General features: G+C 38.8%; 1 protein-coding gene across 3 annotated transcripts; it reads right to left on the reverse strand.

Moving 5' to 3' along the window:
• Positions 1-575: 575 nt before the first annotated feature.
• On the reverse strand, positions 576-23,482 carry PRRC1 (proline rich coiled-coil 1). Of its 3 annotated transcripts, none has more exons than XM_005529440.3 (9): positions 23,374-23,482; positions 17,149-17,265; positions 13,768-14,154; positions 12,439-12,596; positions 10,152-10,254; positions 6,956-7,119; positions 5,306-5,409; positions 3,514-3,616; positions 576-2,085 (listed from the first exon to the last, which is right to left on the reverse strand). In XM_005529440.3, the coding sequence occupies exons 2-9, from the start codon at positions 17,243-17,245 to the stop codon at positions 1,876-1,878; spliced, it is 1,326 nt and encodes a 441-aa protein (XP_005529497.2). In that variant the 5' UTR covers positions 17,246-17,265; positions 23,374-23,482; the 3' UTR covers positions 576-1,875. The 3 variants fall into 3 exon arrangements, with proteins under 3 accessions (XP_005529497.2, XP_014113703.2, XP_014113704.2); XM_014258228.2 differs by lacking the exon at positions 23,374-23,482 and adding an exon at positions 23,155-23,362; XM_014258229.2 differs by lacking the exon at positions 23,374-23,482 and adding an exon at positions 22,970-23,095.
• Positions 23,483-23,525: the final 43 nt, after the last annotated feature.

A 23,525-nucleotide genomic window follows, 5' to 3' on the forward strand; every position in this document is an offset into this window, starting at 1 on the left:
TAACTGCTAGCTGCAAAGCTACACTATTTTGATTCTTCTGAGAGCTGTCCAAAATAGATCATGAGACCTTCACTGAGCCAGAGAAACTGGCTTCACTTGACTACATCATCTTCCTCTACTGCTCTCACCTCTTAAAGTGAAGGCCAAAGCCAAGAAAGGGAGAAAGGAAAGGGTCATTCCTCTTCAGCTTTAATTTTAAATCATGCTAGGGCACCTAAACTTTCTGGTGACTTCATGTCCTCCTCCTTTCCATCAGGGATGATGCAAGCAGGGGGTAAAACAGCAGCACTCAACACTGCAAACTGAAATTGTAGCAAATGCTAAGATGTCTTTACTGCACAATGAGAAAGAAAACTCTCTGTATCACTTTTTGGTTTAACATAGGTTAACATTGGTTTTATCGCTCTTTTGGTTTAACATAGAAAGAAAGCAGTCTCAATGAGGGACCTCAAGACTGAGAGCTGGATTCTGTTTGCTTGTTCAGTGTGAGACGAATCTGCAAACTGACCATGCAAATGCAACTTCAGTAAAGATGTTCATTATCTGTAATAAAAACCAAGCCTTTAAAACAGATGGAATTCTCTAGGGAAAACATTTATTCAACTGCTTAACAGAGTAAGCCAATTAAGGCCAAATATATTACTTGGAAATAGGCTTTCATTGGGTACAAATATGAGCTGGCTTAACAGTATATTGTATACAAAATGTTCTTTGAAAGCATCTAAGAAAGGTAAAAGCTGAGCAATATAAGCTAAAAAACTGCTTCTTTAAGGCAAACAAAAAGTATTTGTTTATTCTTTATTTCTTAAAAAAGTATTATTACCAAAATATTTTCTTCACGATTACTTCCACATTTCTAAGTAAAGATTTAGGATTATGTGAGCATGTATGGAGGATATTTATAGCCACAAAAAAACCCAGACACCACTGAAAACTTGAGAAACTGAGCTCATGACATCATGAAAGCTTTTAGACTTAGAAGTGTTTAAAAAACCCAGAATAGCAAAGCAAGTGATAAACACATCACCATTTTCCATAATCAAATTACTGACAACTGTAGCTACATAGAAAAAATTACATAATTACATATAACAGATGAAGTCTGGAAGCACAGGAATAAATCATATTATTCAAACTGCTGAGATGATTTCATGTGGGGAGTGTAGTACCTGATCTAAAACCCACTGAAACAACTTGAAATTTTGTCTGTGGTTCTTCAGCTGGCCACGAATTTAATTACCGTTACATAAAAAGCAGAAAGATGCAGCATAGAAAATGGGAATTCAGAATTATTTAGCAACAACTTCAAATAACGGGGCATGGATTTGTGCTCTTCCTCAGCAGCTCACTGTTATGTGCTGTAGACTACTTGGCATTGCTCCTGAGAACTATATACAGACACCAACCCAAGGAGGTGTTAAGTATCCCCTAAACACATGCCCCAAAAAACACATGTAATACAGAAGGTAGTCTCTCTGGATTGAAATGCATATATAACATACATGTTATGCTGTCAACATGTTTATATTACTAATATAATAGAAATAGCTAAACAAATATCCCCTTTAGAAAGAATACTAACTAACTATCTCAATAAATGCCTGGTAAGGTGTCACACCACAGCACATTCCAGTTAAAAAACTGCAATGCTGCCTGTACCAGTCATAAATACACGTTTGTTTGATGAATCATACTGGAAATCACACATTAGCTAAAAACTGCAATTCCACTCCTGGAAATCACCTTCACTTCTCAAGAAGTAGAAACGGCTTAGAGTTATATTACAAATCTGTGTAGCTGACAGTGGGAACACACGGCTTTCACTTCCATCCTAGAACCAAACCCAGCGCTCCTGGTGTGAGGGTGCCACCGCTGTCACACGGTCCTGGGTGGCAGCTGCTGTTTGTACATCCCTGCCAGGGCCTTGGCCGCGCTGTAGATCATCTGCCGGCGGGACATGCCCGTGAACACCGCGTGCCAGTCCGTCCTGTTCACGTTCAGCACGCTCTTCTCCAGCACCTCGCCCACCGTCACCAGCAGCCCTGACCACCTCAGGCTGTAGTCCTGAGGGGTCAGACTCTTGGCCTGCGGGTGAAAGTTTGAGAAGTGATCACTGAAACAGTTTGGAATTAGCGGATTTGCCTCTGCCTTCAGCTTTAACCAACTCTTCCAAGGAATCATTCTTGTGTCAACAGACCTATGTGGTAAATTAAAGGGTGTGAGAATCAAGTTTCAGCCTGCCCCATAATTTGCCTGGCCAATTTTTTGGATTTTGATGTATCATGATCCAAGCAACATTTGGAGAGTATAAATAGGATACTTGAGAGAGTGAAGACATACTGCCATTACCAGGAAGCAGTTTTGTTTTCTAAAACTGCCAACAGATGGAATCAAAAACATGTATTTATACAATATCCATTCATCCCCAGCCTGGATTGATCCTGTGGCTGCTCTCATCCAGGTGCAGCACCAGCACTTGGCCTTGTTAATTCTCATGGGATTCCCATTTCTCAATCTTGTCCACGTCCCTCTAGATGGCCCCATCCCTTGAGGGTGTCACTGCACCATCAGCTTCATGCCACCTGCAAACCTGCTAAGGGTGCCTTGATCCCTCTGTCTGTGTCATTAATGAAGATACTAAATCTACTAGAGAGGTAGAGCCATATTTCTCCTTTTGCCAGTCATCAACTTTTCAAAGCTGGAAGAACTCAGGAAAGTAAGAACTGAAACAAATGTTCACTTTACTTAAATTGGTGCTAATGAAAAAGGCCCCAAAGTTACTATTTGCTCTGCCAAAACAACATCTGAGGATCAAACCCCAAGCAGTTTTGGTTATAAATTCTTCACGGAAACATTAATTTTAAAAGAATTTTCAGGCCAGATTTAACTAAAGCATGACTTATATCTGCTGTCAGGCAACATGCAGTGACTGGAGTTATTCCCAGTCTGTGCCCAAAGGAAAATAAACCATCTCTTGAAAAACTTCTTTTGGTGGTATTTCAGAACTGCGCACTTCTGCAGTTCATTATTTCCAATTGAATGAACCACAGTATTTCCAATATTTAAATCTTTTGATTTCAGTATTTTACATTCTTGTCAGATAGCACATTGGAAATCAGCCTTGTCTTTTAGGTGGGACTCTGTGTGTTCATAGGGGACCTTAAGTCCAAGCATTGATCTGGAAAATGGGAATCTTGTCTTTAGGAATGAGTTTTCAGAGAGTACCACATGCTGCCTGCTTGGTTAGTATTTCTTCCTCTTGAACCTCAGGAGAGTAAAACTTATGCTCTAAAGTGACAGACATTGCAGAATGAGACTCTTGACTAAGAAAAGATTTACTATAAATCTCTGAAGATTAATTCATAAACATGATGCAAAAATATTTTGCATCCTCATTTCATAAATTAAAACATTTAAGTGTAATAACTTACAGTAAGAACTGCCAGCATAACTAAAATTAAAACCTCAGTCTTATGTCTCAGCTGTTAATTGCTAAGAAAACTGAAAACTCACCTGCTGAACATATTGTAAAGGCACTGGTGTTGCTTGGGTGAATGCTTCCAAGTGAATTCCATGAATTGGATCCTCAATAATCAGACATCCAATGTCAAACCACCTGCAGTGATGTGTAAATTGTTTTATTTCTGAGTACTGAGTATCACTCTGTTAAAAACCAACATGCTAAAAGTTGAATTATAAACATTTTACAATCTTTGTTACAGCTGTAGTAATAATGTAATAAAGAAACTCATCAAAGTGTTGTGGTATTTTGCAAGTGAAATTTACATGTGTCACTTTTTATCTATCTATCTATCTGTCATCTCTCATAATAGTGCATGTGTATGCATGTAAAATACATAAAATACACAGAAATACAAATTACATGAAACTTACAAATCAAAGGGGAAAAGAAAGCTGGAGGGGTGGGTGTGTGGGCAGACATAATCCCTTGGCCACAGTTATTCTGCTACAGTTTTCATTCAAAGAACATTTCTCATTAAAATAAACTTCCTTAACAATTTCTGAAGAAAATTGTCAATTTATAATTCCTGTTCTACATTCAGAAGACTTTTTGGCAAGTCTAATGCTGTAGCCATCATTTAAATGATTTATTCAGAGAAACATTTCTGCCTGTCTGGGCCACATAAGCTTCATGGTAAGAGTTTAGTGGAGCCAGACAGGAAGAAGCACTTCCATCATCTTTGTAGCAGGGAATAGAGCACTGGAATGCTCTGACTGGCAACTATTAAAGACTGCTGAGAAAGCCTCATGGTTAAATATAACTTGCTTCCAATTAATAATGAAGTTACTGGCATTTTCTTGTCTTCTAATGGTCGCATTTTTATGTGTGTGATGATGGGTTTTTATTTATTTTTTTGACAGATACTCTCCTTTTGCTAAAAATATATTTTATTTGCTAATAATATTTTATATTTGCTAAAAATATAAAATATTTTTACATTTTGTATTTTTAGTGCAATATGAATGAGGAATTTTCTAAAGGAAATAGAAGTAGGAAGAATTTTAATTTTTGTTTAGTATTTATTTCTATCTAGTCTCATTTTGGTGTTTTACTGTCTTTTTACAGAGGAGTAACTATGACATACATTATTATTAGAGGTGAGTGATTACTTGAAACTCCTCTCATTTGGATATGCACAAGCATGGTAAACAATAGAAGAAAACTATATAAGTTTGCATTAAGAAAAACTTAGCACTGTCCTTAGTGTTTTGGAAGTTAATTATAAAGCTGCTTCAAGAACTGCCTGTCAAACAACATTACAAAATCAAGTTGCAATGCATTTTTGAAAAAACATTTTTATGTCTGTGCAGTGCAAGTTAGATGCAGTAAGTACGTTCTCAGTGAAAGGAAAACAGAAAATATGTTATTTGATAAAATCATATTATTCTAAACGCCAGAATATCTCCCAACATCTCTTCAGATACAATTTCAGAGAGAAGGGAGGACGGACACAAAAATGCACAAACTATTAGCCAAATTCCAAATTTTACTGCTCCTTAATTTTTTCACTTCACTTCAAATTCACTTCACTTCAACTTCACTGTGTTTTTGCACTGTAAATCTACAAAAAACCTGACAATGATTTTTTTTATATTGAAGTCTCAAGATGCCTGGACAAAAAGCTGAACATCATCACCAAAACCAAGCTGGCTGGAAATACTGCAGACAAACCCTTTCCTCTCCTCTCTGCTTAAACTTCCACCAGCTCCTTAAAGGCTTTGAGTCAACAAGGAATATTCCCAACATCTCCCCACCCTCCTGGAATAAATTGAAGGTTCTCACTTGTCAGGAAGCAGCTCCTCAATGAAGTTTTCCACCGACACAGCAGGCTGCTTCTCGTGGATGACTCCTGTCCGGCGCAGGCTATCTATCCTCTCCTGGGCTCCCTGAGTGGCAACACAAGCTGTTAGACAAAACTCGGAACCACAGCTCAGTGCAGTGCTTGCAGATCAATCCCAAAAGAACCCTAGAACACACTTTGCAAAATGACTCAATAGGGAAAAAAACCCAGCAACTCAAACTAGTGAAAGGCCAGGAATCCCAAACAGAAACAAAACCTATGATAAAGCTAATTAAATAGTTTTAGGGTTTTTTACATTCCAAGAAAAACACCCAGGGTAGCATGCAAACAATTCCTAACCTGTGACAAGAATTCTTAACCTGTGACAGCTTTAACTATCAGTGAAAGCATCAGGGTAAAACTGTGTTACTTTGACATTTTTACAACTTAAGACTTCTTTGGTTTAGAGTCTTTAAGAGCTTTGGACCAACTTTTAAGAGCAAGGGAAAGAATCCACTTCTTGTGGTCCACATCCAACTAAAATAAAACACAGGAATTGTTATCCCTGAAATGGTTATACCCTGAAAACTACTATCACTCTGAAGTTGTAACAGAAATATGCAACACACTGCAGGAGCTAAACAAGTAAAGGAACATGCACATTGTTCTGCTCTATCTCAATATAAAATTGCATCAGGTAATACATTGCTATGAAGACAGGCTTTACTCCTCTGCAAGCACTGCCACAGCAGCTAGGGGAAGGGCTTCCTTTTTCATGAAGTTTTGCTTACATTTAGTAAAAACAGAGTATGAAATAGCTGTTTTCAGGATTTGCAGTTATTGACCAGAACTGGTGAAACAACCTTTGCTAACCCTTCCTTCTGGGGTGGCACAGCAGTTTGCAAGGCTGCACAGTGAATTCTTATTTTTCAGAGAGAACACAGATCTGTTCAGGAAGATCAAGTGTTGATCAAACTGTCTTTGATCTACAGAATCAGTGGGGAGAAAAAAATCAGTCTTGGAGCATCTCTTTTAATTTCCAACATGATGTGCTGGTAACAGACAATTCAAAAAATGCCTGAAATACTTTGAAACCACAGTAATAGCACAATGTATGCAAGACGGGATGGCAATCCATACAGTATAAGGAAAGTGACATAAATGCCCTTCACTTGCTGCAAATGTGTTTGCAGAAAACCTCAAAAATATTTCAGAGAGCTTTAAACTGATCTAATGATCTATATTGAGGAAAAAAAGTCAAAAAAACCCAAGGCCATTAGCCGCCAAGAAAACAAAACCAATCAAACAACAACAAAACAAATTAAACCAATAAAACAAACCCCACAAACCAAAAGCAAAACAAAAACTAAAAAAAACCCCAACAAACATAAAACAACAACAAAACCAACGAAGGAACCCAAACCACCAAAAAAACCCCAATCCCTTAAAGAAAATGTCTACCTATCCTAGAAACTGACCTTCACTTTACAGAAAACAAGATCCTTCTATATACTACTACAGCATTAACTATATATCTACTACTAGTACATATATATCTACATCTATATCTATCTATCTATCTGTATGTATCTATCTAGACTATACCTTTAAATATATATCAACTTTATATCAACTACTATATATTAACTTACTTTTAAGCCTGCAGCATAGCCCACAGGCTGGGGTGCAATGTTGGACTGTGCAGCCTCTCCAGTCACAACAGCCATCCCAAAGACTTCTTGAAAGGCATCCCGAATTGCTGCAACTTTCACCTCTTTATTAGAAGTAACCACTATGTCCAGCTCTCCCCCAGTTCCTGCAAAGTAATTTTGTAAAGCAATCTGTAAAAAATACATCCATGCATGGAATATTCCTCCTTCCCACTGCTGGGTAGTTCAAATACAGTTGTACACCTTCTCCAGCTGCTTTTTTCTTTCTCATGCACTGGACAATAGTTCTTCCATTAAGCAGAAGTCATTTAAGTTAGGAACTGAAATTCAGATGAATAACTAAAGCATACAAGGATGAAAGACAGGCAGCAGGAACTGACCTATTTTCAGGTCATACCAAAAAATCATACCACTCATTCAAGATGACAATTCAGAGTTTTAGGAAAATAACTGAAGGCATCCATTTCCAAGGATGTTCTGGTGTTCTGTGAAGCAGCAAGGAATATTGCAAACTCTTATGAATGGGATGAAGAACACTGATGCAGGTCATAAAATCCAGTGAACAGCTGCCAAATTACATGAGATTTAAAAGAAAGGCTCCCATTACTTTTTAGCTGTCCTTGGAATGTGAACTTCAGTGTAATTTTATTGCTTTTTTTATATATTAAATACATGTGGAACCAAAAAGCTTGTTCACAATTCTAAACATTTTCTACAGGGTTATATCTCCATAAAGAAGCAAGGGCTTTATGTCACCAGACTTTTTCAGAAAGAAATGAAGCAATTCATGATTTAAAAGAAATCTAAAATTACTACAGAAGACTCAATCACAACTCACATCTGTTTATCACAGCTGGATCAATTTTATTGTGCAGAAACACATCATAAAATGTGATCCTTGCTGTGAGAAGCTTTCTCAGGAACAGCTAAATCTTTTCTCAAATGTGGAATATGACACTAGAGAAAGCTGCCTAAATAAACTGCATCAACCACACGAGCTTACAGAGTTTGCAGTATTTATCCTGATTCAAGAAAAGTTCCCCCACTGATAAGGCTAAACCCAAAGCTTAAATTTTAATTAAAAAAAAACAATTAACTTTTTGGCTTGTATTACTCAGTAGACCTCAGTTACAGGAATAATTTTTATGAATAATCACCAGATAGACTAGAACAGTAGTAAGTCCTACTATTTTGGGAGTTTAGGGTAATTTTTTACCATTTTATTTATCAACTGCTTTGCTGAATAAAATTAGGTGTACAGATCACTGAACCTGGAGCCAATTTTTTAAATGCTGTGCAACGACTGGACTAAAAAAAATTGAGAGTATCTTTTTTTCATTGATCCCTTCTTGATATAAATCAATTGAACATAGTTAAACAAGTGCTTAAGATTGACTGCAGGCTTTTACTGAAGTCAGCCCTGCCTGACTGCTCAGGAACAGAAATACTGTTAAAAAGCTTTTAATGAAGCTAAAAACTAATCCATAACAGATCTTGGAAATCACTGCCTAACAATTTTAAGAATGGCAACTGTGCCTCATGTTTGAGTGCAGAATACAGAATATATTCTTTTGTATTATAGATCATCAAGTATGAAAAGTTTATCTTTTTTCATCAGACATACTACAGAACTGAAACAAAGATATTACATGGGTTAAAAGAGACCATTTGTGACAAAATCTAGTAAAATGGAAACCTAAAATATAACAACTAGACACACCCTGGTAAATGTAGGGGCAGAACCTTTACATCAAGTTAAGCTCCGGCACTTGAATGTGAAATTCCATTGTACCTTGTGCATTATAAACTGAAATGACCGTCCGTATAAATGAAAGGTCCGTATTTAATTTAAGATTCTGTGTTGTCTTTTGTTGTAAAAGCACTGTTGTTTATGCTTATGAGATGACCATTTCCTGTCTAGCTAGAAATTGTCTGTTCCAGGAATGCAGCTCAGATGACATTTTCACAATGTGCCACTGGAAACAGTTCAGCTCTTTCCAAGAGATTACAGAAATACTATTTGTACAGATGAGGGAAAAAAAAAAATTAAACCACCTCATGAAGAAGCTTTGGTAATTTCAGGTTTTGGCATGAGGAACATGAAATTCCTCTGGCATTGCAGTAATGAAGGGAGAGCACAGAGAAGTGGGGCTATTGTTGAGGACATAATTTTTGTAGAATACAATTCTACAAGGAAGTACAGGCTAAGTTTACAAACCTCTGCCCCATTTTGACAACCTGCAACTACAAAACCAATGCAGTACTTAAATGGCCAAGATGTACACAGATGCTTCCCCTTCCAACTGGACTTCAGAGAGTTTTGAGGTAACCATTGACTTAGTTTACTCAACCTAAATCCTACAAACAAAGCATTTTATTAGAATTACTTCCTCCTCCAGATAAAGTTGTTCTGTCAATAAACACTGGGTCAAACTATCCAGGATACCAACAGATCCTGTTTCTAAGAAGGGACGGTCATGACTGCAATACAAACCTTAAATACACTTTGCCAAATTGTGCATAAATTAACATTTACTGTAGGTTTGCATTGCATCCTGCTACTCTTCTCAAATACCTTCAGAAGGCATTGCTGGCTGGCCTCACTGGTACTATCTCCTCACCAGACAGCTGTTGGGAAATTTTCCCTTAAATGTAAGACAATTAACTACTGCTCAATAATTAGGTCATCTTCCCCTGTCCTCTAGTACAAAGTGCAGGCACAGTTAGCTGGGTCACCTAATAGGTTCAGCTGGAGAAAAAAAAAATCTCAGGAAAACAAAATAATAATAAAAAAATCATTTTAATAGTTTATTCTCAATGTTAGCTGTTTCCTGATCAGCTTTTTTCATAGGCAGAAAAAGGTCAATACTGACACACACAGGAGGAAGAACTGCTTATCAGGCTGCTAGGGGAAAGAAAAAAAAGCCAAAAGAACAAAAACCAAACCACCATGCTGGTGCCTTTTGCTTCCTTATTTTACTCTCAGGTCAGCTACATGTGACATGAAGTGTCGCTCAGTAAAACAAAAAATGGTGACTAACGAAAAGCTTTTCTTTCCTGTTAATTTTAAAACTGTAACTGAAATGCTTTAACACTTCAAGTGTAGAAGTGGTGTGCTATTGTAATAGCCTCTCCAGCATTTACAAGCAACACTTGATGGTTTATCATAAACACTTACTGATATAGGGAACCATGCCAGGATCCAGCGTTGTTATCATGCTCTCCACTGAATGCTTGGTTTTATCAAGAACAGACTTCACCATGGGATTCTCAGCTACACCCTAAATTTAAGCAAACACATTTCCATATTATCTTCTGGGTTGTTTTGTTTTTTTTTTCCCTCCTCAAGAAATTCAAAATGTTACAGTTAAAAAAACAACAAACAAAATCAAGCTGCTCTGCAACATCTGCTGTGCATTACTCAGCACAAACACGGCAGGATATGACTATCAGTGCATGGCTTTTCTGCTACAACCTCAAGTTTAACTATTACCTTCTTCATAAATGCAGAAACAGCCCTATCATCTTGCAAAGCCAAGCAGTGCTTCTCCACTTAGCATCCTGGCTGCCTAACTAAGATAAAGTTAATTATACAGAAGGTTCCTGAACACTGAGACTGCTTCTACCTGTGGAAGATGCCTTTATGTGTCCGTGTGCCTAGCACAAATAGGATGAAATAATCCATATCTGCATACCAATCCAAAACATGAACTTATTCCAACAATTATGTGGAAATCAGTCTTGGAAGTGCAATGGGATTGCTCAGGCATCTTTGAATGACTGAAGAAACTGAAACAGTCCCATTTGATTTCAGACTATTAATTTGTCAATTTTAGATCATCATAGCTTCCAGTATTAGTGAGCTTGAAGGAGATCTGGAAGGAAGGTGTAAGATTTCTTAACAACACCAGAGGAAAAAGGGTATATCACATTACTTCAACAACAGAAATAAAGATAACTGTGGCAACTACGGCTCTTCAACAGGAAATTCAGGATGCATTTCTGTAAAAAACCACCACCACATGGCCCAGATTCTGGCTCATCTTTAAAAAGCACAGACTCTGATGTGAGCATACATACATCATGAACTTGACAGTTTCAGTATAATTAATGATTCCTCACTCTTTCACCTAAGAAATTCTCAAGGAGTGGTTACTGAATACACAGAGTACATGGAATGCCTGATACTTCAACCAAAATCTTTATTACTGGAGTCAGTAACACAGATCTGCTCCATAAAAAGAAACAGGACACCTTCTGGATCCTAGTGGTAGCACTAAAAAGTGGATGAGGTTGGCTTTTCAATTAATTTGCAATTGAAAGCTCTAGTACTCTAAAACAGGCTACAGAATCCTGTTACAAGTAAAAAGTTTTCTTCTAGAACACTGCCACCTACTGCAAATATTAGGAGGAATAAAATACTGAAAGGAAAACATTGTTATTTAAAGGAAGAAGGAAAATGTGCTCTTATTATCATGAAAATGGCAGCATGACCACTCTGCTGTCACTGTACTGGTGGAGAATTAATCTTCCTCTTTAAAACTGTACCACTGCAGTAATGGAGGGTTCAGTCTGCACTGTCTTTTTCTGGCAGGTTTTCATGCCTAAAAGGGATTGAAAACCAAAATTCTTCAAGCGCACTGGGACAATAATCCTTATTCTTCCTTCACATTCAGTGTGAGATGGGACAGAATTTATTTAGTGCTGTTCTTGAAGACAGCTCAGTGTTGATAGCCTCAGATCTTTTTGCCACCACCTCCATGATGCTACTTAAATGTAGCATCTCTTACAGCTCCAGAAAGGTTACAGGCTAATGAAATTCTACTAGTTGATGCTGCTGCTTATTTCCTCTGTCTGATGAGATGACATCACAAGGAGTATCTGTTCTGCACTGTACATTTCATGCCTTCTAGCAGACTAATCTTACAAAATACCTTAGGCACTTTGGGATTGAAAAAATATGTATTTTGTCTGTCCTTGAAAAAAGACAAAATATAACTTGATTGTTATAGAACAAGCATGACTGGCATCCCACAGGAATCAAACTTGGGTAATTAGGAAGTTAAAAATGGGATATGCAAAGCATTCAAGCAAGGTAAAACAGACTTCTATTTTTCTGCATACAGTCTTTGTGAAGTAAAAAATACCTTTCAGGTCTGAAAGGGTCCTAGAATTTCCTCTGGTTAAAGAACACATCCATATGTAACAGGTTCTATCACAAGTTCCTATCACAGGATTAAAAATTAATCTAAAACACCTGCATTTTTACAGTCCCCTCTCTTCTATAAAGAGAAAAAGTAAAAGCATAGTTTCAGCAAACATTACTATCAAAAACAGCCACTTTGCACATGAGACTGGAAAAAAGAAATGATTTATAGTAGCATGCACTTAAAGAGTGCAACATGTCTTCCTACAGTCAGTACCAACTGGTAATTCCTCCTGAAGGTAACACACAAACCCCATACCTTTATAAACCCCCAGAGTCCTCCAGCAGGTGCTCCACTCTGGGCAGTGGACACTCTGGGATCTTCATGCTCCTCAGGAAAAGTGATTGCAGAACCAGCCCCAGGAGACAAAGCTGATGAGAAAGTTGCCTGTTGAGTAATGGGATCTGCCAGAACACCTGTAAGAGGGAAAGATAAAACACAAAGTGTTTAATTTGTTATGCTGAAGCAACATGCAATTGTTTAGCAGGAAATCAGCAGGAAAAATAGAACAATTCCAGGCTAATTCACCTCATTTCAAGGCCCAAGAACAATTCTGCCTGTTAAAAGCTAGCAGATCTAATGAATGCAACCATTGAATGCTATCTGCTAACAGAATTGAGACTGCCTGTGCATTACGTACAAAATTAAATAATTACTCTTTTTCTTATCACAGTTATTTAAAAGCTGTTCTTTTAATTGTATTCAATTCTCATAATACACTCTCAGTAAAGAGAGGGATAAGTGTAAGTCTCTGAACAAAGATACAGGAATGTTCTCATACAAGAGGAAAAGTAAATTGTCTAACACCAAGTGCTGAAAATCAATAGTAGAAAAAGGAGGAAGCTTTACGTATTTTAAAGGAAAACTAAAGAAACTAAAACAGTAGAAAAATAAAGTTGAACCCCTTGCCCCATTACTCAAGCTTATTTTAACAGATTTTTCAACATTTACTTTAATTTAGAGTATTTTTATTTTATGCTGCACAACTGATAGCTCTTTTTAGACATTTTCCTAATGCAGACTACTTAAAGAGATATCACCAATAATAACAAAAGCTTGGCCTAACTGCAGCTGAAGAGACAAGTTTTCATGCCACAAGCTGAAAATGACATCAGTTCATCAACCACAGCAACTGCCTGCATGGAAGGTATGTATTTTTAGCTTTCCTAATGTAATTTTGTGGCTGGAAACAAGAAAATAGAAGCTGGTGTCATGCGACCAGCAGCTTGTTAAGAGACAGATTTTCAGAACAAAACCCTGAAAATTATTTATTTTACAGCCTGTGATTGTCATTCTGGGGGAACATAATGGTTGAAGGTGGCTCTTTGAGCTGAAGGAAAGCTGTTCAGCTGGGCTGTGCTGTGCAAGGTAACAAAAATAAAAATTCTGAAACAAAAGATTTTTCCTGCCAACCTGAATGCTGCCAGAACTTGAAGTGGACTCTCTTGGTCCTGGACCAAGTTTTAAAAGTTATTATCCCTTCTTCTGAGTAGAACTAATTAAGTATACCTAGAAGAACAAAGCAGCCCCCCAGGAGATCCCCCCATGCTGCCCCACGAACAGGAAAGCAAATAAACAAAGAGTTACCTGTGACTGGAGGTGCAGAAAATGAAGGCATCAGTGGGCTCTGAGGTGCTCGGCCAGCGTGGCCTCGGGTGATGTCATAGGTGGAAGACATGGAAAACCCTGAAATGGGGGGACCAGTGGGAGGGGCAGGAAGGGTAGGACCAGCAGCAGAGCTGAGTGGAGGAGGAGCAGAGAACTGGGACAAGGGGGTGCTGAAAGCTGCAGGGGCAGCAGGAGGTGGGACGGGGCTTTGGGGTGGTGCAATTGTAGAAACAGTGGCAGAAGGCACAAGCGGAAGAGAGGCCGAGGTCATCATGGGAGGAGGAACTGGGGACACTCCAGCAGGCAAGGGTGGTGAGTAGGCAAGAGAAGATGGCATGCTTGGCATGGCAAGGGGGCTGGACAAAGCTACAAAAATAAAGGGGCAAAAAAAAAAAAAAGAGAGAAAATTATTTTAGAAGCCTCAGAGATTTCGGTTATATAATTGTTCAGACATTTCACAAATAATTTTTGGCCAGGGTTTTTCTCTCATTGAAAGTGAATTTGAAACTTCTGCTCGAGTTTTCATACAGCACCAATGGCACTTAATCCTTGGTGACAGTGCCTTGTGAGACCTCTTCCTGCACAGCCCTACTTGTCATTAGCATAAAAAGACAAGTTGGCATTTGACGACTGAGTTTACAGCAGCTGAAACCTGCCTCATAAATTTCTGCCTAGAAATCTCTAGTTATTCTAGTTATTCTAGTTATTCTAGTTATTCTCTGTTATTCCTGAGTGACTGCTGTATCAACTGATGATGCAGGAAGTGCTCATCTTCAGGAATAATACACACACTCCTAATTTCTGGGAGGGAATTCCTGTTCCAGAGGTGTGGCACTGTAAAATGGACTGAACCTAAGGCAGCCCTCTCTTCTCTGGCACTCATCTTCCTGATCCCTCTGCTTTCCCTGTTTCAGCTGATCCTTGGATAAGTCAATTTTCCTGTAAACCAAGTTTAGCCAGGAAATTAGGTAAGAAAAACAGAAATTGCCATTTTTGATGGCAGTAACATGCTAAACCAGCTTAAGCATCTCACTGGCCTCAGCCTAAACACCACAGTCAAATGATAAGCCAATCACACTAATACCATGGTCTCCAAACTTGGTCACACACACCCAGCAGTAAGAAAAAAACTGAGCACCCATTTGCCCATGTAAAATTTATTTACATATTGTTTACATGCACCACTGTACCAGTATGTTATGTATATTACAAAAAAAACACAACAGAAATTTTAAAATTATGAGGTAAAGACAAATGAAAAAAAAAAAAAGATTTCTTAAGAGTACAAAACATTTTTGCTTCCACTGGAAATTGTTTTGATAATATACTACCAATATAATAGTATAACTCATTAGTAATAGTTAACAAGTTATATAATACAGTCACTGATAATAACTTTTTAGGGTGAGCACTGCAACTGATGAAACCTCAGTAATTTTTACATCTTGGTTTAAAACCTGATCATGCAGGAGTTTAAAGGTCTGGTTCTACATCCAGACTGTTCTGCTGCTTGGGTTTAAGGACTGAAAAGAACACCTCACAGAGGGGGAATTGCCTCGTTGGAGTTCTCGCTGTATCATGCTATTCATTTTCCACTCTCACTCATAAACCATGCAAAAGTTTTCCCTGAAATTTAGCTGGCAAATTTTCATCTTCCCTGATGTCCATCAATTGCCCTTACAAGATGAATGTGCTGCATTTCTGTATTTTTAACAAGTGTGTTCAAATCCCACAGGAACTGTTTGCAAGATGTTTACACAGGTCAGGAAATTCTCCTTGCAAGTTGATGTCTACAGATCAGATAGTTTTTATGCAACACTTGCATTGGTATTGGCTGCAGGAGTGAATAATGATGGAAGTTATTTCCAAATATCACTGTTGGAAATGGTTTTTCAAAATGTAATTTTTTCACAAAAGTACTTCCTGCATTACTCCTAGCTGAAATACCACCTTTACTTGTGTGGAATAAATTATGACTGCATCTTTTTTTGAAAGTATCAGCTAGGTAGTACACATTTGAAAATGTCTAGGCTGAAAATCTGAAAATTGAAAATCTAGGCTGACAGCCTCTTGTCACCCCAAAAAACATCAGCAAATCTGAGACTTTGTGTTGGGGAAAAAGAAGTTCATGTCCACATTAACATCAACTCTATTAACAGACCTTGCTACTGGTGGCCAGCAAACCTCTGCCATATAAAAAAATATAAAATCTTTCATGGTCACTTCCTAAGTAGAAAATACTGCCAAAAATGTACTATTTAAAGACCATTTTTATAAAATTAACTTTATTGATGACATCCTGTAGCACTTCATGCACTCATGGCTCTGGTTTCTTTGCTTGTGTGTCAATGAGGCAGTGAGAATTTCATGTGTGCTAACATCTCTGCAAGCCTACTCCAGAATCTATTTTTATCCTAGTTAAAGCAACCACACCATCATAGGTTACATTTCCACAGTTTTAATTTTAAAAAATTGATTTTATTATTATAGAACCCATTTAATGTTGAGGGCAGATCTTCTCAGAATACTCCTCCTTTAGCATTTGACAAGAGAAACTGCACAAGTCTGATTCAATAATAACACATGTGCCTAAAAATTCAGTATCTGGTGTTAAAACACATTCAAATCAGAAAAAGTGCTCTGATTATCCCCCCACAAGTGAGACCTTAGAGCACCTTCCACTACCTAAAGGGGCTACAAGAGAGCTGGAGACCCCTTTTACAAAGAGTTTGAGTGACAGGACAGGGGGAATGACTTTGTAATGAATGCACTTAAACTTGATGAAGGCAGATTTAGGTTAGATATTAGGAAGAATTGTTCCCTGGCAGGGTGGTCAGGCCCTGGCACAGGGTGCCCAGAGAAGCTGGGGCTGCCCCTGGATCCCTGGAAGTGTCCCAGGCCAGGCTGGACAGGGCTTGGAGCAACCTGGGATAGTGAAAAGGGTCAACAAAATGATCTTTAAGGTCTTTTCCCACCCAAACCATTCTGGGATTCTATCAGCATTAAAGCACAGGCAATTATTCAGGTTTATCACTATCCCCTAGAGGACTGTAAATCTGTTTTCACTCCCTTCTGTGCTGCTCATCTAACTGTGGACTGTAGTGGAAGGTATTATGTCCCTGGCCCTGCATCCCTAAAAAATACAACTGCACCTACCTCACTTCCTAAAATACTTTCAAGAATAAAAAAAGTGTTTAAAATATTCTGTGTGATATCAGATGGGTTACAGATAAGGAGCCCACTTCCATGATTAAGAAACAATTTAAATCCTTTCAGTTAGCCTGGAGAAGAGAACTGCAATTATGCTGATTGTAACTGGTTTTGTAGTGCTTCAAAAGACAGGAATAAACGTTTCTGTACCTAATGTGACAGGTGTAGCAGCAGCTTCAGCCTCCCCTGCTGTGCTTGGAGGGGGTGTGCCAGGTGGAGTCGTCTCTATCCCACTCTCTTCCATCATCTTCCTTCAGCTACAGAAAGCTGTGAGGGGAAAAAAAAATAAATTAAAAAAAATAATATATATATATATATGTATAAATCAAAAATGCATCTTGAGAAACAAGGGAAAAGATTTTAAATTAGAATGTAAAGGCTACAAGACAGTTATTGCCATTCCTGAACAGAACAGGTAATTAAAATGCCAGGTCTAGGAATAAAAAAAGAAAACCACTGACTTATCTCAAGTACAAAATTATCTAGTGTGTCCCCCTTCTCCTGTGTCTTCCCTTTATTTTTAGCACTGTCATAATGCCTCAAACTCCAAAACTCTTTCTAAAAACCTTACTGTGCCTGCCCAGCTACTGCTTCCAAAATACACTGGTGGTACTTAGAAAAATAATAAGAGAGAAGTAATTACACATCACAAAACCCACATGCCACTGCAAGAAAAACTTAACAACTTAAAAACTTAACAACTAAACAATTCTGCTGCATTGTTGAGCTGCAATAATGCAAACCAGGACCTGTTACTTCCAGCATGATTAAAATTACACTGAAATTAATTTACACCAAGTTTCCCAGTAGAACCAATTCCTGTAAAATCCACACACCACACCTCTCTGGTGATGTTAGCAAAAGTGGAAGTAATTGAAGGCTTTGGATTTATTTTGAAGGCCAGAATTATCTTTTTGACATAATTGAATAAACCTTTAAAATATACTACTTCTAAAGAAATTAACCTATATGCTTATTTAACAACACTAAATTAATGTAAAAGGTCTTAGAAAAGTGGAAAAATTAAGATTTTCATGAACACCAGAATATTTTCATGCTTCAATACAGCAGAAGCTTTCAAAAAGTCCTGCTTTCTCACAAGTCTGGTAAACTACCTGTACCACCCCCTGAGGCAGCAGTCCTTAAGAAACTTTTACTGTAATAAATTCTTGTACAAATATATGTATAAATGTATATAAATATAAATAAATTATTGTAAATATATGTACATATATAAAAAATAGATAGACCCAAAACATTTTCCACCACATCCATATGTAATGTATGCCTATTGAGAACTGCCATCTTAGTCCCTTTAAGAATTCAGAGGAAAAGACTTAGATAATATGTTAAATAAAAATATTCATATGCATATAAAAAAGAGTTCCACTTAGAAAAATGCAGGAGCTTTCTTCTGTTTAAAAAACAAAAGTAAAAATTCCTCATTCTCTCATTTTTGTTTCAGAGATATAAATACATACAACTCTTAGTTTAATGCGAAGGAAAAATTACTATTATTATCAAACTGAAAAATCCAGACAGCAGGACATGAATGTCAGTCTTGACAAGTGCACTAAGGGTTTCAAAACCAAATGAAAGCATCAAAATCACACAGGAGAAGCCACAGACCCTCTGACAAATTACTGTGATTTGCATTAAGTGATTCAGGATTAAATGCTTCAGCCCAGTCATGGAAAGCGAGTAAATGTGGCTTATGTTCAGTAATCTTCAAGAAATTCTCATGATGGCTGGATTTTGGGTTCTGAGCATCTCTATTTCACTTAAGGACCTCCCCTCAGAAGGGATGAAAGGGTCAGTAACTGCCTGGTGGGGAACACACTGTTCTTGCAAAGTACATCTCATCATCCCGTAAAAAAGAAATGCAGAGTCTTCCATTAAACTTTACTCAGGGCAAGAATGTGCAATTTAATATTTCTGTCTTTTAATCAACCCAAAGGAGTTTACATTCCTCTGCACAGAGGTATTAAGATTCTTAAGTTATTCTTCCAGCTATACACTGCAAAGCATGAAAGAATTTTCCATTGTGCAATTAAAATAATCACTGACCAAAACCTAGAAACATTTTTTTTTGAGGCTCTTCCAATCTGCTGCTTGATTTCACCTAATGCCATGATTAAAAGCTGATGAGAGGTACTTACTACTTAAAATAAATTCTGTGGCCATGCAGAATGACTGGTAAAGTTCCACAGAGCAAGCTTTCCAAAAACTCTGTGCAGGGATTTTTCAAAGCTTCAGAAACCTGTTACAGTGGGGAGGGAGCAGGGGCAACCCCAAAAAGAGCCACCCGACATCTGGAAAGTCAGGAATTAGTGGAATTACAAATAAATAACTCTGTGGCTGTTTTTCACTGTTAACTTTGCTATAAGAAAGCTGAAGAACAGAAACAGTAATCCCAAATGTGCAAAAAATCATGTCAGCTGCTGAAATACAATAAAAATCCCATATGGAACTGACTGAAAAGATGTCTGGAATAGTATGGAGCCTGCACAAACAACAGCTTTCTGTACACTGATTTTTCAACATGATCCAGTTGTGGTTTGCAGGTACTACATTACGAAAAAAGTGAATGATTTAAAGAAAAAAAAATAAAGGGTAAATACCAGGCATGGGAATAAGCAAAAGGAAAGAGGATAGTACAATGGGTAATTTGAAGCTAATAGATCACAGTGTTGAAATAATCCAGCAGCACAGATTATTAAAATGATGCTACAGGATACTTATGAACATAACTGGCCTACCCAAAACCAGCTGAGGAATGTGAAGAATGGGTAGAAGAAGAAAATCATGGGAAAAAGGACCCAAGAAACCCATTAGTGGTGTTCCATCTTCAACAGATTCCAGTGGGGATTCCCAACTTCCCTCAGGGGAGATCCAGGGGAAAAAGTTTCCAAGTAGGATGAGACTACAATTCCTTAATAACTGCTGGGTGCAGAACTGGGCTGTCTGTTCAGTGGTTTGAGAAAAAACTCGGAAGTTGTAGCAATAACTCTTCGTAATCCAAGCCACAAACACACAATTTGCAACAGGGAACACCTGGAAACTGAGCCTAACTTCTTAAGGAAGCGACTTTTGTGCCTTTTTGCAAATTAGAGGATTTTGGTTTACTAAACTGAAGGGGCAAAGGAGAAACCCAGAAAGGGGGAAAGTGGATTTAGTACTAATATTAGTACTGCCATCTAGTGACTTTTGACCAGAAACTGCAAGTTTGATAATGCCACGTGTTTTGCTAGTAGAAAATCCTGGTAGAAAATACATGGAAATAAAAAGGAAGGGACATGGAAAAGAGAAATACAGAACAAACATATTTCCAGTGATCAGTTATCCTTAAAACAAATCCTTTAGGAAACAGAAGCATCAGTTTTGTTTGATCAATTGCTTGGTTAAAAAAGACCCCTTTTCAGTACAATGAAGACATTATAGGGATGATGCAAAACTCTCATACTACACAAAGAAAATACACTGCACCCACAAAGTCTGTCTCTAGAACTATTTCTACCGATTCTCACCAGCTGAACCTCATCTATTAATCTAACACCAAATCTCAGCCATTACCCTCATTCCCAAACTAGGGAATTACGTTGTGTATACTGAATGGAAAACCAGGCTAAAACTCTGACTGAAATTTTTAACAGAGCTTGTGCTAGAAGCAGGAAGTAAATAATTTGATTTAGAGACTAGAAGGCTTATCTGGCAAATTATTCATATTTTCACTTTAGTTTAATAGAAAGTAATTACATTTGTGCTAATATTTTGCAATAATCTTAATGGCTTAACCACACTTCAAAAGCATTCTTCAGGTTATTACTCTAAAAGACAGAAATTCACAGCTAATGATAAGATTACCTACAAATGGAGATTAGCAAATTTCATGTGGATAAAAACACATTATCCAGAATCAGATATAGAGTTTATAACATGTATTTTCAGTCATCTTTAATTGATCTCTTCTTCTATTTTAGTAGGCGCCCCTGCTAATAAAAAAAAGCAGAAACCCCACACAAAAACAAACCCCCCAGAAACCCACAAAAAGAAGCCACAATATATTTACGCACACTAAGAGGGGAAACTGCTCTTTAAATAGATCTTAAAATTAAACATAACCACTAAGCTGGAACACTAAATTGAAATGCCACTAAACTTTCTGACTTTAATCACAGTAGGCATAACATTTAATTAAGTTTTGACATGCTGCAGACACTGCTCATGGCTAAGCACAAACTAACAACTGTCCAGAATAAGGTGCAGCTAACATCAAATAAAGGACAACATTCTGCAAAAAATGAAACCAAACCAGAACTGGGACCTGAGTATATTTTAAACTTTCATCTGAAAATTCCCTCATGGTTTGTTTTTTTTTTTCCATTTTAGAAAGGGAGAGCACTATGGGCTTTCAGCCTCTGGTTTAGAAAATACAGCCAGATCCCAAAGGACACACTAAGTCCTGAATGAAGCCAAAGAAAGTGCACAGAGGGATCCTCAGTTTAATCACCTCTTGCTGAATGACTTGTTCCAAAGTCCAAAGTCTTAAAGAGAAGTAACCATGAGAGCGAAAAAACAACACAAAAAACCCCAACAAAACAACCCCGCCGAACTCTCCTCCACCTGTTTTCTGAGACTCTGGGCTCTTTACTGATGTCATACCTCGAACAATGCACCTGTGAGGTCACCCCTTGATTTGAAAGGTGGTGGCAGATAACTTTTCATTATTAAGGTTTTAGAGTAGGAAACTGAAGCTAAGTCAACTTTCCTCCCATTCATAATGAAGCTGACTGCACCAGGTAAACAGTACTGGGCACTATTTTGGGGCTCTGTTTAAATTGTTAACTTCCTCAGAGTTAACATGGGCACTTCAAAGATGTGACATGAACTGGAAAATCCACAAATCAGATAACAACGCTATTAAACCTAGTGCAGTGCGCTAGGTTACGCGTTTTGTGGTATAGCTTAATGCAGAGCCTGATATTGAATTATCAGTAGAGTGTGAAAAATATTCAAACTAAAAGAGAGTAGGTTTAGGTCAGATATTAGGAAGAAATCCTTGACTGTGAGGGTGGTGAGGGCCTGGCACAGGGTGCCCAGAGAAGCTGTGGCTGTCCCTGGATCCCTGGAAGTGTCCAAAGCCAGGCTGGATGGGGCTCGGAGCAACCTGGGATAGTGGGAGTGTCACTTCCCATGGCAGGGGGTGGAACAAAAATTATCTTTTCTGACCCAAACCATTCTATGATTATGTATTTCTTGCATAAATTACATTAAACACAACACCTGCATGACCTTTTCACCTTAAAATAAACCCAAAAAGCAACACCAAACAAGCCTTTTCACCAGCAGGCATAGCAGCTAAAACAGACCAGGACAGCTGGAAACACCAGGCGTGACAGCAAGGGCTGGTGGCCTTCCCTTGTCACTAGTGCAGACAGAATCCACAGACACCATAAACCCAGAAAGTTCCCTTTTTCCAAAGGCTGCCTGGTCTTATCAGAATCATCAGAATTCCAATTATTTCATTTCACACATTTTCATGCCATTGCCAACCCTCAGATTTGCAGCAAACCACCCCCCCACCCCCCCCCACTCCTTTGCTATCAAATATTTCAGTGTCACAAAACCCTCATGAAACCCCAGACAAGAGTGATGGAACTACCCAACATCATCCAGCAATGCCATGAAGTAACACCACCAAAGGAAAAGCCATTCCAACAATCTGCACCCATCAGTTTTCCAGGGCACGGAAATCTCAAGATGCGATGGAACAGCCCCAGCACTTTCAGAGGTGCTCTCCCAAAAGAAGTAACGCGGCTTTTTTCATGTGATAACAAAACCAAATAAATCACATAAAGAGCAAATTATGGCTCCAGAGACACGACAAGAAAGCAACAGGGCTCCTGAAGCACCATTTGCATCCGGCATTAAGAGATTCCCGAGGGTGAGGATGAAACCGCAGGCATTTTACCAGGACCAGCACTCCCATTCCTCGCTGCAGGGCTGGAATTCGGTGCCCCGGGGCTCCAGCACCCAGACTCTCCACGGAGATGGAAAGCCGGCCGGAGGCAGGAGCAGGACGGCACCGGCGACCCAGCGAAGCGCCGGGATAAATCGCACCGGGAATTCTGCGCAGTGCAGCTCCCTGGCCCTCACCTCACAGCGAGCCTCGGAGCACGTCGCTGGCAGCACTGGGAGCGCAGGAGCCGCTGCAGCCCTGCAAGGACGCGCCGGGTCAGAACACGAGGAGCGAGCCCCACACGTCCCGCAGCCTCTCCGGGCCCCGGCAACGCCCGGCCCAGCCCTCCGGCCGCTCCTCCCCGCCGCCGGGCACGACAGGTCACAGCGTCCTTCCGCCACCAAAAGCGCCCTCACCGAGCCCGATCCCCCCGTCCTGTGCTGTCTCTTCCCGGCCTTTCCCGTCGTAGGGATACAAGAAAGGAGGCCACGGCCGGCGCCGCCTCGGACTACAACTCCCAGCAGCCTCCGCGCCGCAGCCGCCACGCCATGCCACGTCGCTCACGGCC

Source organism: Pseudopodoces humilis, chromosome 4 (assembly GCF_049639895.1).
Source record: "Pseudopodoces humilis isolate 2021_Gansu_Grassland_sample_001 chromosome 4, ASM4963989v1, whole genome shotgun sequence".
NCBI lineage: Eukaryota > Metazoa > Chordata > Aves > Passeriformes > Paridae > Pseudopodoces > Pseudopodoces humilis.